Below are 15,126 nucleotides of genomic sequence, written 5' to 3' on the forward strand. Positions count from 1 at the left end.
GGCTCCGACCTGTGCTCAGGCCACACCGCTGCTGGGACCTGCTACTTCTGCTGGAGTTGCCCCTGGTGTTCCCTCCCTCCTAGCACCATGCTTGCCCAGTGCCCTGGGCAGGAAACCACCAGGGCAAGTTTACCAGACAGACTGTTCAGAGGGGGTCTGGTGGCCTCACTGCTCAACAAGAAAAGACAGGAGTGTTGATCTGGGAAAAATGTTCAGTTGGCCATTGGGCAAAATTAGTTCCTCTTTCTACTTGACGCACCTTTACTGGATGTTTGACACATATTCACACACACGCTGTTGCCTGAAACTATTCCAGGACGATGTTTCTGTGATGTTTTGTGGAATACAACAGAAACACGAAGTCTCGCGAGTGGGGTTTTCCTTATGTATTTATGATCTATGCCAGTGGGAGAGACTGAGATTCAACTGTCACAACCGGTGAGAAGTTGGGTGCTGTGGACAGCAGGTGGCTGAGTTAGGGCCAAGAATACAGAGACCAGCAGCCCTGTGCTCACTGGGGACGGAGATGGCAGCACATCCCTTGCAAGTGTTTCTGACGTTAATGTGAAGTTCTAGTAGGTTCTTTCCCTCATTCAGATGCAGTCAGCGTGTCAGCCACTGACCCGCCCGCACTCTGCACCCGCCAGCTTTGCCCTCCGGCGGCAGCTTCCGCACACTCCTGGCTAATGACAGAAACCACTCCATCTGAGGAAGCGAAGGCAAGTTTCCAGAGGGACTGCAGCACAGGACCCTCAGTCCCAGAGGAAAGAAACTGGACCAGAGGCAAGTGAGGAACAAGACTTGGGGAGTGAAGAGAAAGGAGCCCCGAGGACATCTCTGGAAGCAGCACCGGTTCCGACGGGAGCGGGTGGCCACCCTCAGTCGGGGTCCGAGTCGGGGTCCGAGGACAGCTGGCCCTCCATGCTCTCGCACACAGCGTCCTGCAGGGAGGTGAGCTGGCCCCGGGGACTCACCCCCAGGGGCTGGATGACTCTGTGCCTGCGGGAAACGGGTGGCAGGTGGGCCCTTTTCCCGGGTCAGCCACGCCTGAACCCTAACAAAGGAGTGGCAGGTGGGCCCTTTTCCCGGGTCAGCCACGCCCGAACCCTAACAAAGGAGTGGCAGGTGGGCCCTTTTCCCGGGTCAGCCACGCCCAAACCCTAACAAAGGAGTGGCAGGTGGGCCCTTTTCCCCGGGTCAGCCACGCCTGAACCCTAACAAAGGAGTGGCAGGTGGGTCCTTTCCCCGGGTCAGCCACGCCCGAACCCTAACAAAGGAGTGGCAGGTGGGTCCTTTCCCCGGGTCAGCCACGCCCGAACCCTAACAAAGGAGTGAGTGGCAGGTGGGTCCTCTTCCCATGTCAGCCACGCCCGAACCCTAACAAAGGAGTGGCAGGTGGGTCCTTTCCCCGGGTCAGCCACGCCTGAACCCTAACTGCAGCCCAGTGGCTCTGACACCTGAGGCAGTCTCTTCGTTCTTCTAGGCCTTAGTTTCCATCACATGTAGAAAGGGTGTAATGCTGATCTCAACCCTAACTCTTGGCTGGGTGGGGGGTTTCCTCCAGGGAAGGTGGCTCCAAACCTTAGTAACAGACTTCTAGGACCCCAAACCCTCCTCTGACCTCCTGGGTTTTGTAAGACAGGACATGGGCCTCCTGCTAGACCATGTACCTGGAGAGTGTGTCAAACATGTTCACCAGCTTCATGGCCTCGTGTTCCTTCTGCTCCTCCGTCATGCCCTCCATGGGGTTGGGCGGCTTTTCCTCCACCCTCCCAGTCACTGGGTTTATGCTGCTTCCCAGGGAAGGGACGTGGGGAATGCATTAGTCTCAGGACAGGAGGGGGCTGTGTGGAGGGGGGAGGTGAGCTAACTGTGCAAAGAGATCTCCCTCCTGGAGCAGCAGTTAGTCAGCTCCTGCTATCTGGGCCACCTGTTCCCCCGGAGTGCCCACCCCCCTTTACCCTCTGTTCTCAACAAAACATCCTGACATCGGGACCCGTGTCACTTAGGAGCAGTGCTGGGCTCTGAGAGGTCCCGCCCACCCCAGGGGCCCAGGGGGGTGTGGGAGCCCAGTGGTGTGGGCACATGCCTGGCCTTGGCTTCCCGGTACTCTTCTGTGTCTGTGTCCTCCTCGTCCGAGTACTGGCCCTCGGGCCGGCCCCCGGCCATGAGGCCCCGGGCAGCCAGGAGGCCAGCAGCGTTCCCGTAGCCTGTGTACTTGATGAAACGGGGCACTGGGGGGAGAGCAGGGGTCAGTGCACACTCACAGCTGGGGAGGAGCACACACTCACGGCTGGGGAGGAGCACACTCACGGCTGGGGAGGAGCACACTCACGGCTGGGGAGGAGCGCACGCTCACGGCTGGGGAGGAGCACACGGCTGGGGAGGAGCACACGCTCACGGCTGGGGAGGAGCACACGCTCATGGCTGGGGGGAGCAGGTGCACACGGCTGGGGAGGAGCACACACTCACGGCTGGGGAGGAGCACACGCACGCTCACGGCTGGGGAGGAGCGCACGCTCACGGCTGGGGAGGAGCACACGCTCACGGCTGGGGAGGAGCACACGCACGCTCACGGCTGGGGAGGAGCAGGTGCACAGCGGCCTCCACACTCACCGCTCTCGGAGCACAGGACGAAGAGGAACTCCGCTGCCACCCTCTTCACGTCGGTGTCCAGGTGCGTCATGAGGCGGACAAGCTTATTCCGCAACAGCTCCCCCACCTCAGGCCGGGTCTTCACATCCCTCAGCGGGGGCAGCACCTGGGGTGGCAGCTGTCCGTCAGCCTGGGCCGAAAGTGGCTGGAGTGACCAGGGCTCGCCCTAGCTCCTCTGCTGTACCTGGGCCTTCAGGAACTTCCTGGCAGGGCGGTGCATGCGGGCACACTCGGTCAGCACGCTGAGCACGGGGGCCACGCTCTCCTTGAGTCTGTGGGTCTGTGAGGAGCGTGTCAGTGAGGCGGCGCTCCCACTCGAGGCCAGGGGCCACACACCGCATGCTGCTGGCAGGAGGCACTCACAAAGGGGCCCCGCTTGAGGGGCCAAGAGCGGATGTCTGCTCTGAGCCGGACCGGGATGCGACCTCACTGCAGAGGCCTTTGCATGCTCTGTGACTCGGCTGCTCTCAACTTTCTCCTCCACAGAACAGGCTGTGGGGGAAGCGGCATTTAAAGCTGTTAGCACAGCACTGGCATGCAAACTCCCCTCGGAAATCAGTGGCCTAAAAACAGGAACAAAATCTCTACCCTGTGGATTTTGTGGGCACAGAGACCAGGAAGCTCCTGTCTCTCCCCACACACCCCCTCCTTGCCTCCCTGGACTCCAACATCAGCAGTGGTAGTGACAGGAACAGATGACCACTAGTAGTGTACCCGATGCCAGGCATGTGTGACCCAGCTCACTGTGTGTGGGGTGGGTGACACGGATTCCCAGGGGATCCACTGGGCCTCAGTCTGGCTAGGTCTGAGCTTCTAGCCGGACCACAATGTCTGCAAGCTCCCAGAGAGGCCAGTTAAACCGCCAGTCAGTTTCTTCTGGTGGATATAGGCATCAGAGGCTCTGGCTTGAAGTCTCTGTGGGTCATGGGACAGCTTATGCTGGTCACCAAGGAATGCCTATCCACAGTGACCCTAAGAGTCAAGGGTCACAAGCAGGGACTGGGGTGCCTCTCAGGACCACTTAGAGGGATATACAAATAGACCCTAAAACCAAGTACTTTGCTAGACTGCAAACTTCATTCCCCAAGTGAAACCTTCAGATATGTGTGTGTGTGGGGGTGTCCACATGCTTCTCAGGATGGGTCTGGTTTCCTGGCTGGCTGGAGGAATCCTAGGATCACACTACTGAGCTGACCGCTACTTACTACTGGGGAAATTTGCCAAAGCAGTGACCACAACTGCTTGGGAAAGCGGGAAGCCCAAACAGTAGGCCCCCCCGCCTACCTGGTGCAGGCGTTTCTCCAGAAAGCTGAGGAGGACAGTCATCACATCCATGTTCACGCCCAGGAACTCCAGGGAGCCCTTGTGCCGCTCCAGGGTGAGGAGCACGTCCAGACAGTTCAGGGGCAGGTTTCCTAGGAGGTTCACCGTGTGGCTAGGGACAGATCGGGAGAGGAGCGTGGTGACTCCAGTTCCCTCGTGCACCACAACCCTTGGTGCACCCTGCTGGTGTGCATGTGACATGAGCCAGTGTCCAGGAACTGGAGGAGCAGCTCTAGGGGCCAGAGCTGCCTGGGGGGTAGGGGGAAAACCAATCACAAGGTTGCACTCAGTGGGTAGGTCCCTAAGCAAGGCACTCTGCAGATGCCCCACCTGCTATCCTGTCTGGGCTGAAGAGTCATAGGCAAACTGGTTTTCTCTGGAAAACCAGAATCTGCCTAAATACAGGTCACTGAGAACAGAGCTGAGGAACCACATTGCCCTGTTGATAACACACTGTCCACTGCCACTATCCAAGGCCCAGTGGCATATTCCTGTCCCCCACTCACGGCTCTTGTCCTAGGAGGTACTGTAAGTGTCCAGGCTGTCTGGACCCACAGTGAAGTCTGGCTCCGCCCAGACAGATGAAGACTCTCTAGGGTGGAGCTGCTGCACCGTCTGGACATGAGCACACTTCTCTCCACACAGCAGGGCCCACCCTCACCCGTGGAACTCCTCTGTGTGGTCTCCAGACAGATGAAGACTCTAGGGTGGAGCTGCTGCACCGTCTGGACATGAGCACACTTCCCTCCACACAGCAGGGCGACCCTCACCCGTGGAACTCCTCTGTACGGTCTCCAGCAGCAGCAACCATCAAACAATGTCGTAGGAGGACCCCCAGGCGCCGGTAAAGGGCAGCATCTTCCTGACCAAGCAGAAAGGGGTTCCTGTGACAGAGAGCCACCCCTGTCCCCACTGCTGCCAGCTGAGGTAGCACTGTCTGCCTCCCTCTAGGACCATGTGAACTGACTATGCATGTCACCCCCATTGGTGACATCACACTGTGTTCTGGCTCCACACTCAACCTTGTGGTGGGAAGTCCTTATAGCCTCTTACCACCCAGCCCTCTCACTTCCTCAGAAAGCTTCCTCGTGGCCCTTGCCCAGAATGGTCTTCTCCTCGCCTCCTTCCAGGAAGCTGAGAGCTCCTTCCGCCCGCCCTGTCTGACACCAGACAATCGACAAGACCCATCAGCCCGGTAAGTGCAGGAAATGACCAGACTATTAAGCACCAGCCATGGGTTCAGATCAGCCCTCACCTCATCCACCTCCCTTTTGACGGAGTCGAAAGTGATGTTGAAGAGCACCTTAAGGATCTCCATGGCCCGCTCTGTCTCCTGGGGAGGAAGGAGTTCTGGGGGGGTCTGTCCCGAGGTTACTCCCAGTGTCAGCTGCAGCGCATCGGTCAGCAGGAGCACGCCCTGCAGCTCCCGGAACAGCTGCCGGCGCACATCAGTGCGCAGTGCCGTGAGCAAGAACAGGAGGCGCAAGTCGAAGAACCGGACGTCGTGTGGGCAGCGGCTCTCCTGGTGCAGCCCCACTCGCTCAGCGAGCCTCACGACCAGACGCGCCTCTGCTGCCAGCACTTGGGCACAGGGGCTGCTGAGCACGAGATTGCACAGGCACTTGAGGGATTCGAGTACAACGTCCATGTCCAGGAGCTCAGGAACTGATCCCTCAGTGATGGAGATGCCAGCATAGACAGCAAGGGCCTGCAGGCTCTGGCGGCTGGTGAAGGGGTCCAGGCAGCTGCGGTCCCTGGACAGGATGCGGATGCTCTGCAGCCAGGTGACGCGGCGGGAGGGTGGCAAGCCCTGCTCCAGGACGGACACCAGCAGCTCCGCCAATCTCTGTGGGGAGAGAAGCGGGGCTCCACCAGGCCCCTCTGACAGCAGCCACCCGTCCCTGACCCTTGGTCTCTGGGGCAGCACCCACCTTCCTGTCTTCCTGTTGGGCAGCATCGAACGTGAAGCTCTGGGAGTTCTGTGAAGAGGTTCAGAGACTGAGCGAACACAGGCCGCAGGCACCGCTTTGAACAGATGGAGCCTCACCCCACACACCTGCCCCCAGGTGCGCACCCCGACCGACCTCTCCTCGACAACTCGTCGCACCCTCGATGCCCCGTCCCGCTCCCTCCCACAGTCCCACTCCCACACCACCGTTGGCCACGCGCGTGCCCCACCCTGCCATCTCCGCCTTGCACGTCCCACGTCTAGTCTAGCTCACCTCCCGGTTGTACGCGCACAGGGCCTCCATGATCACGTCCTCCTCTCCCGTCTCCACGGCATCCGCAACCGCTCGGGGCTCCATGGCGCCCCCGGCACCTGGAGCCTGGAAGGCGGGAGGGGCCTCGTTCCGTGGTTCCGGGACCTAGTCCACACGCCCCGCCCCGGTCCCGCGCGCCGGGAGAGGCAGGGCCGGGCGTGCGCGCGGGGGAGGCAGAGCCGGCGTGCGCGGCGCCGCGAGGCGGGGCGGGGGCTTGGCTGCGCGCGCCTTAAGGTGGCGAACCTGAAAGCACTACCCCCGATGAACCCGGGGTTCAAGATCAGCCTCGGTGATCGTCCTACCTCGGGGCCTGAGTCGCCCTTGAACTGAACCCCCTTCACCGCTTATTTGGGCGGGTCTAACTTCTTGCAAGAAACTGGGGCGGGGAGGGGGAATTTAGCTATTCCGGCTCGGCTTCATGGTGGGCCACAAAGGGATCTGAGCAAGTGGTCGTTTTGCTGAGCCCGGACGGTAAGAAGTGAGCCAGGAAAGGGTGTGGAGGAAGGTCACTGCAGACAGAAGGAGCAGCCAGTGGGAATGACCTAGACAGGGGGCTGTGGGGAGAGACCAGGGCGGCGGCAGAGCCTGGCCTCGTGCAGGGACTTTCTAGCTGTGTGACCCAGACACTGGCCTGCAACTCCGTTCACCCTTCTGAACACCGAGACGGTAACAGTTCCCATTTCTGAACGACACAGAGCAAACGCTTCACCACGGTGGCGGGTCACGTATGCAACAAGCATTTGCTGGGCAGCTACGTGGTGCCGGGCACTCAATCGGTGCCCAGGTGCAAGGCGAGGCACCCCACTCCCGCTCGGAGCGCTTGCCTCGCGCTGGCTCCCGCGGCACCGATCTCCGCTGTCCCGCTGCGGTCAGCGGGGCTTCCCGCCTCTGCCGCCTGGAGGCCAGACGAGCCCGCGTCCGCCAGCCCCGTAGCCGGCCCCGAAAACAGCAACCGCCGCGCGCCAAGAGCGGAGACCGCTCGCTCCGAGCCGGGCCGTCCGGTCCTTCCGCGCCGCCCCAGCCGGAGCCAGCCCGAGGCCGGAAGTCGCGGCCCGTGGCGGAAGGGGCGTGGCCGGAACTCTCGCGGGACCGCGCCACGTCGCGGGAGGCTGTGGCGGCTCGGAGTCCGGGCTGGGTCGGCGCGATGGCGGACTGGGGTCGGGGTGAGCGCGGGAGAGCGGAGCCGGACGGCGCGGGGCCGCCGAGACCGACCGCTGTCCGCAGGAGCCCGCCCGTGGTGGCCTCGCGGGGAGCCCCTGGGGGGCGGGCGGGTCCGCGGGGCGGCGCGGTCTTGGCGCCCAGAGTCCCGCCGCCGCCGCCGCGCCCGCGGGGCCGCTCTGCTCCGGGCTCGACGTCACGTCCCCGCGGCCGGACCCTGGGGTGGGGGCGCACCCGAGTCCTTTCCTGGGGGAGCCCCGTTCTCACGGCGCAGGGGTGCCGATGGCGGCTCGCTGCGCTCTGACCACTGGGGAGGCGTGAGCGCAGAGCGGCCGGTAGGACGTCAGCGCGCTTCCCTTTGGGGTCGGGACGCCTTCCCAGGGCTGCAGCCCCGCCATGGGGTCACATTGAGACGTTCGGTTCTCGGCAGCTTTGGGGAGTGGTTTTCACACACCTGGTGCGGTGGTCATTGCGAATCGCCTGGCTGGCCCCAGTGGTGGGCCCTGTCTAAGCAGGCAGCGTGCGCACACACGGCCCCCGTGTCGGCTGCAGGGCGGGCAGGCCCAGGCCCGGACCTCGAGATGGACAACAGCCCCCTTCTGTGGTTGGGGGGTACTGCTCAGTTTTCTCTTTGGTTACTTCCCCTTTTCCAGGATCCCGTTTACAGCTGACCCCTGCGGGGGTGTTCCTACTGTCCCCGGGTGCTCTTCCTAAATCCTTCCTACGTCCATAGCACAGTTTAGTGTTGATCTCTGAGAACAGGTCAGCATGACACCAATGGTGGCACCCTTAGGGAGGTAGTATAGTTCTGTCACGGTTTATCTGAAAGTGCCAGTTTGACTGAACTGCTTGGTGATGGACATTGTACATCCCATCCTGGACGTATACACAGGACGTATGTTCACTTGACAGGTGGTCATGCAGCCTGTCTCACGTGTGTGAAGTCCTGGGTTAGGGCTGGACCTGCTTGGCAGGCACAGGTGTACGCAGTCCCCCCCAGATGTAAGACTCAGCCAGGTGGGGTTGTAGCGAGAGCTGAGAGGCCGCAAAGGGCTAAGGGCTGCGTGCAGGGGTCAGGGGCTCATGATTGGTCACGCCTCTTCAGCCTCTCTCTCCTTGTAGCTCAGAGCTCCGGCGCCGTGGAGGAGATTCTAGACCAGGAGAACCTGCGGATGGCCGACAGCCTGGCCTCCAAGGTCACCAGGCTCAAATCGGTCAGTAGTGGTCCACTCTGGCCTCCAGCCGGCCCCCTGCAGCGGGGACGAGAGGGGGCAGAGGCCTGGCAGGGTTTCACGTTCTTCCCACCTGGGTGAGGCCCAGGTGACACGTGGGCCTGATCCCTGGGGGCAGCACGGTGTTTGGCAGAGTTGTCGTGGGGGGGTTAGGCGCCGTCCAGTGTGTGCTCTGGCCCGACACCGCTCCCCTGTGCTCCGACCAGCTCGCCCTGGACATCGATAGGGACACGGAGGACCAGAACCGGTACCTGGATAGCATGGTAAGGTCTGCGATGTGCACGAGTGTTTCGGTCAGCTCTTCCCTGCCTGCGGTGCAGGCCCCAACCCGGGTCGTGGAGGCTCCTCCCTGTGTGACCGCAGGGGTTCCTCCCTCAGGACACGGACTTCACGAGCATGACGGGCCTGCTCACGGGCAGCGTGAAGCGCTTCTCCACAATGGCGCGGTCTGGGCGAGACCACCGAAAGCTTCTGTGTGGTGTGGCCGTGAGCCTGGTCGTCATCTTCTTCATCCTCTCCTACCTCCTGTCGAGGGCAAGGACGTGAGCCACGGAGCGCTGGCTGCTCTGGGTGCCCAGGGCGGCCAGGGTCTTCCCCTGCCCGGTGTCCTGGGCTCCAGAGGACCTCCTACAAAATACCCCTTTGAAATGACGATCGTGGCTTAGGAATCTTCTTCCTGTGCGGCTGGGAGACTGCCGTCTCTGACTGCTGGCTGGTGCCGTGTGTGCAGCAGCCCTGGGTGCTTGAGGCGCCTGTTGCCGTGTCTGAGCAGAGCAGCTGGAAGTCGGGGACATGGCCTTCCACAGCCCTGAGGGCTTTGAGATCTCAAGGCTCCTCTGCCCCACCTTGTCTGAGTAAGGCCGCGTGTGGTCTCTGAGGTGACTGCACCTGTCACGGGGCGGGGGTGAGGCGCCATCATCTCCACCCGAGTGTCAGCCCGGGGATGGCAGTTCCTCCTGGCCAGGGGTGCCGAGACTGGTGGGCCAGTGCTGAGGGCCCACCGCTCGGCCTCTGCCTGCCGTCCAGCCCCACGGCTGAAGCCAGGCATCTGGGGAAGGGGTGGGGTGGGGTAGTGGATGAAGGAGTGGACTACAGTCCTGGCTGCAGGCCCTGGGCCCGGATCCTTTCGGATCTTGCAGCCATTTATCCAAGAGCAGAAACCCACATTTTCTCAGCATTGAGGATCTACCCAAAGATACCTTTTCTGGAGATCAGATCACTAGAAACCGGTCCTTGTGGTTCAGACTCAGGCAGTGTGTGTGTCGTGGGGGCTTCTGTGCAAGGGCTCCCTTCGTAGGACCCGTGGGTCACTTTTCCAAGTGAGGAGGGGAGAGACAGACTCCCGTATGTGCCCCGACCAGGATCCACTTGGCAACCCCCATCTGGGGCCAATGCTCTGCCCATCTTGGGCCATGATCACAACCGAGCTATTTCTAGCGCCTGAGGTAGAGGTTCCATGGAGCCATCCATGGCGCCCAGGGCTGATGCCCTTGAACCAGTCGAGCCATGGCTGTGGGAGAAGTGGTGAAGGGGTGGAGAAGCAGATGGTCGCTTCTGTGTGCCCTGACCAGGAATCAAACCTGGGACATCCACAGGCCAGGCCGACATTTACCACTGACCTAACCGTCCAGGGCCTTTGAGGGTCACTGGGCAGTTTCCTGTCCATCAAGCCAGGCCCTTCCTCCCACAGGGAGTCTTCCTTTGCTGTGAGAGAGCTCTGAGCCAGCCCCTCATCCCTAGTTTCTGCAGACTGTCCACTCCAACTGCCTGTCCCTGGGCCGTAACTGCCCACCTGGCCAGCCCCACGTGCACACAGAGCAGACCCAGGTCAGCAGTTTCTCATCGCACAGTGAGAACTCGGTGCCCTTGTCTTCACATAGAAGCACTTGTCATTGGCTCTGTCCATCCTCTGCCTTCCTGGACATTCCCCTTCACTGCCTGTGGACTGTGGGCTCATCCTCTCCCTGCCCGCATGGCTACTCCATATGTGGTCTTGTCCGTGGGCCTGTCAGCTCCTGCCTTGCTCTGGCCTTGAGCCCTGGACGCCTGTCTTCATGTTGCTGTGGTTGCTGATCTGCCCCTGCATCTTCGGGGCTGCCTCCCCTCTGACAGTGCAGCCAGCTGCCCGCTTCCCGCTGACCCTGCCCACCTCTGCTCATCTCAGACTAACCCTCACCGTGGGGTTTGTCCACGGTTCTCACACTGCACACATCTGGTCACGGCAAACGCCTGGATCCGAGCTCCACGTCTCCCAGCCCTCCCTGGGCTCGCAGCGATGACCTCACGCCCTGAGAACACAGCTGGGCTATGGCATCAGGTGGCTGTGCCCCTCGTGTCTGGTGCAGAGTAGGTGTGAGGTTTGCGTTTCGGCCTGGCCTTCGGAACTGCTTTCTGGGTCTGATTCGTCTGGGTGCCGTTCATGCCCACCGGTCTCCACGGCCCCTTGCAGCTTCCAGCCATTGGGGGCCTGGGGCTCAGTTCCTGTCTGGGTTACTTTTTGCCTGTTCCTCCTGTGTTAGGATGCATTCCATGGAGGGCGTAGGGTGCCTAAGTCAGAGCTGGGTGTCCTGCTCGGGTCACCCTCCTGCTCAGCCCTGCAGGTGGGAAGGGTTTGCCAACACTCACCCCTGAGACCAGTCTGTGTCCCGGGGGGACACACTGCCAGGCTCTATCCCAGGACCAAGAACAAGACATTAAACTATAAAAATCTGGAATAAATAGCTTCTTTATGTCCCTGGGGGCTTGGCTTGAGAGGGACGTGTGGGGCACTCGCAGGCTGGACCGGCTCCCTCCCCTCCTTCCCTGTCGTTCTCCCAGGCCCCTTGCCTCACTCACTCGTTCTCTCTGGTGGCATTCTCTGCCCACGTTCCTGAGACTCACGTGGGGTTGAGGAGGGAGGGCATTAGCTCTCAGGGGTTAACTGAGTGAACATGAGTGAGGCGCTTAGGGTGAAGACAGGACACGGCCCTGTGCTTGCCTCCTTGTCTGTGACTTGTCACCGATCACCTTAAAACTTAGCTTCTTATTTATTGATTTTTTTTTAGAGAGAGAGGAGTGAGAGAGAGAGAGAGAGAGAGAAGGGGGAGGAGCAGGAAGCATCAACTCCCATATGTGCCTTGACCAGGCAAGCCCAAGGTTTCGAACCGGCGACCTCAGTGTTCCAGAAAAACTTAGCTTCTTATATTGCAGCCATGATTTACGTCCCACAGGGACTGGTTGGAACTTAAGATAGGACGTCAAGGCCTCACCGGTGAGATAGCCTGGGTTGCCATCACCTGAAGCCCCGCCCCCCCAGTCCCCGTCAGTGCCCGGTGTGAGCTGAGGGCCAGCTGGCCCGGCTGCAGGAGTGCTGCCCCAGGCTTTGTGCTAGCTGGTGCTGGTGCTGAAGGTGGGCTCGGTTGGGTGGGGGTCCAGGCAGAAGCTGCTCCTCTGTGCATTATGTGGCCTGGCCCCGGAGTCACCTGTCATCACTTGGTTCAGGGTGGTCACAGGCTCTAGTCAAAATTTGAGGGGAGGGATGCAGACACCTTTCTCTTAGAGGGGGAGGGTCACATGGGAGGGACAGGTGCAGGGGTGACGACAGCACAACAAGGAGGGCTGGGCTCCAAGCAGAATCGGGGCAGGCGGCATCCACGCTCCCACGCCCTCCGCCTGCTCAGACCACAGACGGGTAAGCTTGACCGTCCCACCCACAGACGAGCCCATCACTATTGGAATCATGATTTATTAAACGTGGGTACAGCAGGGAAGCAGGTTAGCGAATGGAGAAGTAGCACAGAGAAAACATCAGAGTTGTCAGAATAGCAGGCCTGGCTCTGCAGGACCCGGTGGCCCAGCCCAGCTGGCGGAGGAGTGTCCTGAGCCCAGGGACCGGGGTGCCTGTGGGATGTGATGTGCTGGGCTCGGGGTGCTGGTGGGCTGGGGGCCAGGGCTATTCCACATGCACAACCAGGGGTGTCATGTAGTCGGAATGTTTGATGCCAAAGGTGACGATGGGGGCGCAGTGCTTGGTCACTGTCACCTGGAAGAGGAGAGGCTGTGAGGGGAGACAGCACCCGCCCTCGCCCCACAGGCCCTGCCATCACAGGCTAGGGCTGCTGAGGGCTCCACTGTCCTTGCTGAGCCCCAGGCCAGGATGCCCAGCGTGAGGGCCACACTGCCAGCTTTAACCATCTTGGTGTGTGGAGAGCCCTCAGTGGCATTGACTGTCACCAATGTCGGGACACAGCCTGCCAGCTGGGAAGAAGTGCCAGGTGCCGAAATGCACCATGTTCTTAGGGTGTGTGGCCACTGGGACCCCTGCAGGCTCGCAAGCCCTTCCTGACTCCATGCCTTCTGGGCCGTCACCCCTGTCCCCACCCCCTTGTCACTGTACCCCCCTGCTTCCAAGACCTTCTCAGGGCTGTGGGCTCCTGGTCCTGGCTTGAGGGTCTTGTCTCCTGGGGGCTCCACTCGGGCAGCTATGGTGTACTGTGGGGCCTTGAGCTTGGTCAGCTGCATGTCAGTCTGATGGTAGGCCGCAGGACCTGGGGTCTGGGGGGCAAAGAGGCTCAGACAGACTTGGCCTGCCAGGGCATGTGATCCCAGAGGTCAAGGGGCCAGCTGGGGAGGCTGGGTTTCAGGCCATGAGTCACTGTGCCTCTGTCAGGGGCCCTTCTGTCTCCAAACAGTTCCCCACACTGGGACCCCGTCTGTGGAATGTCACCCTTGACTTCAGCTGCGTGGCACCTGCAGTGTGTGGCAGCCACGTGACACCCCAGTGTGTGGCAGCCCCGGGCTGATCCCCTTGTGAGCGGGTGAGAAGCCTCTTCCGGACTGGCATGCTGTCCCTTGGGCCGGAGGGCCGTGGGCAGAGCTGGACGGGCGGGGGTAACGGTGCCTTCAAGCCCTGGCCTGTGCCCACACAGGGCCTGTTTCTGGTGCCCACACAGGGCCTGTTCTGGTGTCGCATCTGGTGTCCTCCCCAGCTGTCGGGGCTCGTGTCCCCTCTCCCTGTTGTCCTGCACACAGCCCTGGGCTGCCACGCAGAGGTCTGTGGACCACTTCCTGCACAGCCCTCCTCAGCACTCGAATGTGACCCAGGCCCGTGGCAGGAACCCAGGGATGCAGAGCTGAGGGGCCTTATGAGGACTGGGTCAGGCTGCTGGGTCCTGGGTTCTGGGGGAGGGACCAGACAGGCCAAGTCCCTGGGGGTAAGCTCTGCCCTGCTGGGCACCCCTTGCCTTGTGCAGGTCGTCACTGAAGCCGCCCAGTTTGCTGCGGCCCTTGATGGAGAAGGAGGGCTGGCAGACCTTGCTGACGGTGTGGGCCCCCATCACCATGGGCAGCATGTAGGCGGCGGGGCCTGCAGGGCACAGCAGCGCTGAGTCCTAGGCCAGGCAGCCTCCTGTCTGGAGTCCCTGCTGGCTCCTTCCCTGGGGCTCTCCGCCTCCAGACACCAGGCTGCCCACCTCACCTGCCCCACCGATCCCCGCCCGGTCAGCCACGGGCTGTCGGACTGGCTGCAGACCTGGGGTGCTGTCCACTCGGAAGGTCTTGGTCCGTGCAGAAATGGAGTGGCTGGGCGCCGAGTCGAACACATGCTTGGCGGACTTCTCTGGAAAGTAGTCGCCTGCCGAGGAGGAGCAAAGGGGGTTCTGGGGCCCAGGGCCCTCCTGCAGATGCCTGGCCAGCTCGGGAGCCTCAAGGGGAACCCCGACAGTGTGGTGCTGGTCTCTGGGCCCCAGTATGGAGGGTGACGGAGAGCAGTCAGGGTGTCCAGAGGGAAACACTGTGTGTGTGTGTGTGTGTGTGTGTGTGTGTGTGTGTGTGTGTGTCTGGGCCCCAGTATGGAGGGTGACGGAGAGCAGTCAGGGTGTCCAGAGGGAAACGCTGTGTGTGTGTGTGTGTGTGTGTGTGTGTGTGTGTGTCTGGGCCCCAGTATGGAGGGTGATGGAGACCAGTCAGGGTGTCCAGAGGGAAACACTGTGTGTGTGTGTGTGTGTGTGTGTGTGTGTCTGGGCCCCAGTATGGAGGGTGATGGAGACCAGTCAGGGTGTCCAGAGGGAAACACTGTGTGTGTGTGTGTGTGTGTGTGTGTGTGTGTGTGTGTGTCTGGGCCCCAGTATGGAGGGTGATGGAGACCAGTCAGGGTGTCCAGAGGGAAACACTGTGTGTGTGTGTGTGTGTGTGTGTGTGTGTCTGGGCCCCAGTATGGAGGGTGATGGAGACCAGTCAGGGTGTCCAGAGGGAAACGCTGTGTGTGTGTGTGTGTGTGTGTCTCTGGGCCCCAGTATGGAGGGTGACGGAGAGCAGTCAGGGTGTCCAGAGGGAAACGCTGTGTGTGTGTGTGTGTGTGTGTCTGTGTGTGTGTGTGTGTGTGTGGGTCTCTGGGCCCCAGTATGGAGGGTGACGGAGAGCAGTCAGGGTGTCCAGAGGGAAACGCTGTGTGTGTGTGTGTGTGGGGGGGTCTCTGGGCCCCAGTATGGAGGGTGACGGAGACCAGTCAGGGTGTCCAG

General features: G+C 61.4%; 3 protein-coding genes across 5 annotated transcripts in view; 1 reads left to right on the forward strand and 2 right to left on the reverse strand.

The window, feature by feature from the left end:
- Positions 1-371: 371 nt before the first annotated feature.
- On the reverse strand, positions 372-7,245 carry LOC136319141 (synembryn-A). Its single transcript, XM_066252531.1, has 11 exons — positions 7,064-7,245; positions 6,201-6,305; positions 5,910-5,957; positions 5,234-5,824; positions 4,749-4,840; positions 3,940-4,090; positions 2,840-2,935; positions 2,617-2,761; positions 2,090-2,234; positions 1,671-1,790; positions 372-999 (listed from the first exon to the last, which is right to left on the reverse strand). The coding sequence occupies exons 2-11, from the start codon at positions 6,282-6,284 to the stop codon at positions 879-881; spliced, it is 1,593 nt and encodes a 530-aa protein (XP_066108628.1). The 5' UTR covers positions 6,285-6,305; positions 7,064-7,245; the 3' UTR covers positions 372-878.
- Positions 7,246-7,312: 67 nt separating this feature from the next.
- On the forward strand, positions 7,313-11,341 carry LOC136319142 (BET1-like protein). 2 transcript variants are annotated; one of them, XM_066252534.1, is made up of 4 exons: positions 7,313-7,402; positions 8,520-8,611; positions 8,836-8,892; positions 9,008-11,341. In XM_066252534.1, exons 1-4 carry the CDS (start codon positions 7,384-7,386, stop codon positions 9,173-9,175), a joined length of 336 nt encoding a protein of 111 aa, XP_066108631.1. In that variant the 5' UTR covers positions 7,313-7,383; the 3' UTR covers positions 9,176-11,341. The 2 variants fall into 2 exon arrangements, with proteins under 2 accessions (XP_066108631.1, XP_066108630.1); XM_066252533.1 differs by lacking the exon at positions 7,313-7,402 and adding an exon at positions 7,755-8,009.
- A 1,159-nt stretch (positions 11,342-12,500) lies between these two features.
- LOC136320956 (ciliary microtubule associated protein 1A) overlaps positions 12,501-15,126 on the reverse strand; it is an 8,162-nt gene continuing 5,536 nt past the window's right edge. The window contains exons 3-6 of one of the 2 annotated variants that reach the window (XM_066254104.1): positions 14,139-14,240; positions 13,852-13,973; positions 13,022-13,162; positions 12,501-12,650 (exon numbers count right to left, since the gene is read on the reverse strand). In XM_066254104.1, coding sequence (XP_066110201.1) covers positions 12,561-12,650; positions 13,022-13,162; positions 13,852-13,973; positions 14,139-14,240 — 455 coding nt within the window. In that variant the 3' untranslated portion in view covers positions 12,501-12,560. The remainder of the gene's footprint in view (positions 12,651-13,021; positions 13,163-13,851; positions 13,974-14,138; positions 14,241-15,126) is intronic. The other variant, XM_066254105.1, reaches the window with a different exon arrangement.

This window comes from Saccopteryx bilineata, chromosome 1 (assembly GCF_036850765.1).
Source record: "Saccopteryx bilineata isolate mSacBil1 chromosome 1, mSacBil1_pri_phased_curated, whole genome shotgun sequence".
NCBI lineage: Eukaryota > Metazoa > Chordata > Mammalia > Chiroptera > Emballonuridae > Saccopteryx > Saccopteryx bilineata.

What these genes read in the sequence shown, in the direction of transcription:
- LOC136319141 (XM_066252531.1), bottom strand. Translation starts at nt 6,284, where the DNA reads ATGGAGCCCCGAGCGGTTGCGGATGCCGTGGAGACGGGAGAGGAGGAC. An exon ending in CGTACAGAGGAGTTCCACGG is followed by an intron (nt 4,091 to 4,748) that starts GTGAGGGTCGCC and finishes ATCTGTCCCTAG; the next exon opens with CCACACGGTGAACCTCCTAG. An exon ending in TACCGGGAAGCCAAGGCCAG is followed by an intron (nt 1,791 to 2,089) that starts GCATGTGCCCAC and finishes CCTGGGAAGCAG; the next exon opens with CATAAACCCAGTGACTGGGA.
- LOC136319142 (XM_066252533.1), top strand. Translation starts at nt 7,979, where the DNA reads ATGGACAACAGCCCCCTTCTGTGGTTGGGGG. An exon ending in CCCCCTTCTGTGGTTGGGGG is followed by an intron (nt 8,010 to 8,519) that starts GTACTGCTCAGT and finishes CTCTCCTTGTAG; the next exon opens with CTCAGAGCTCCGGCGCCGTG. An exon ending in ACCGGTACCTGGATAGCATG is followed by an intron (nt 8,893 to 9,007) that starts GTAAGGTCTGCG and finishes TTCCTCCCTCAG; the next exon opens with GACACGGACTTCACGAGCAT.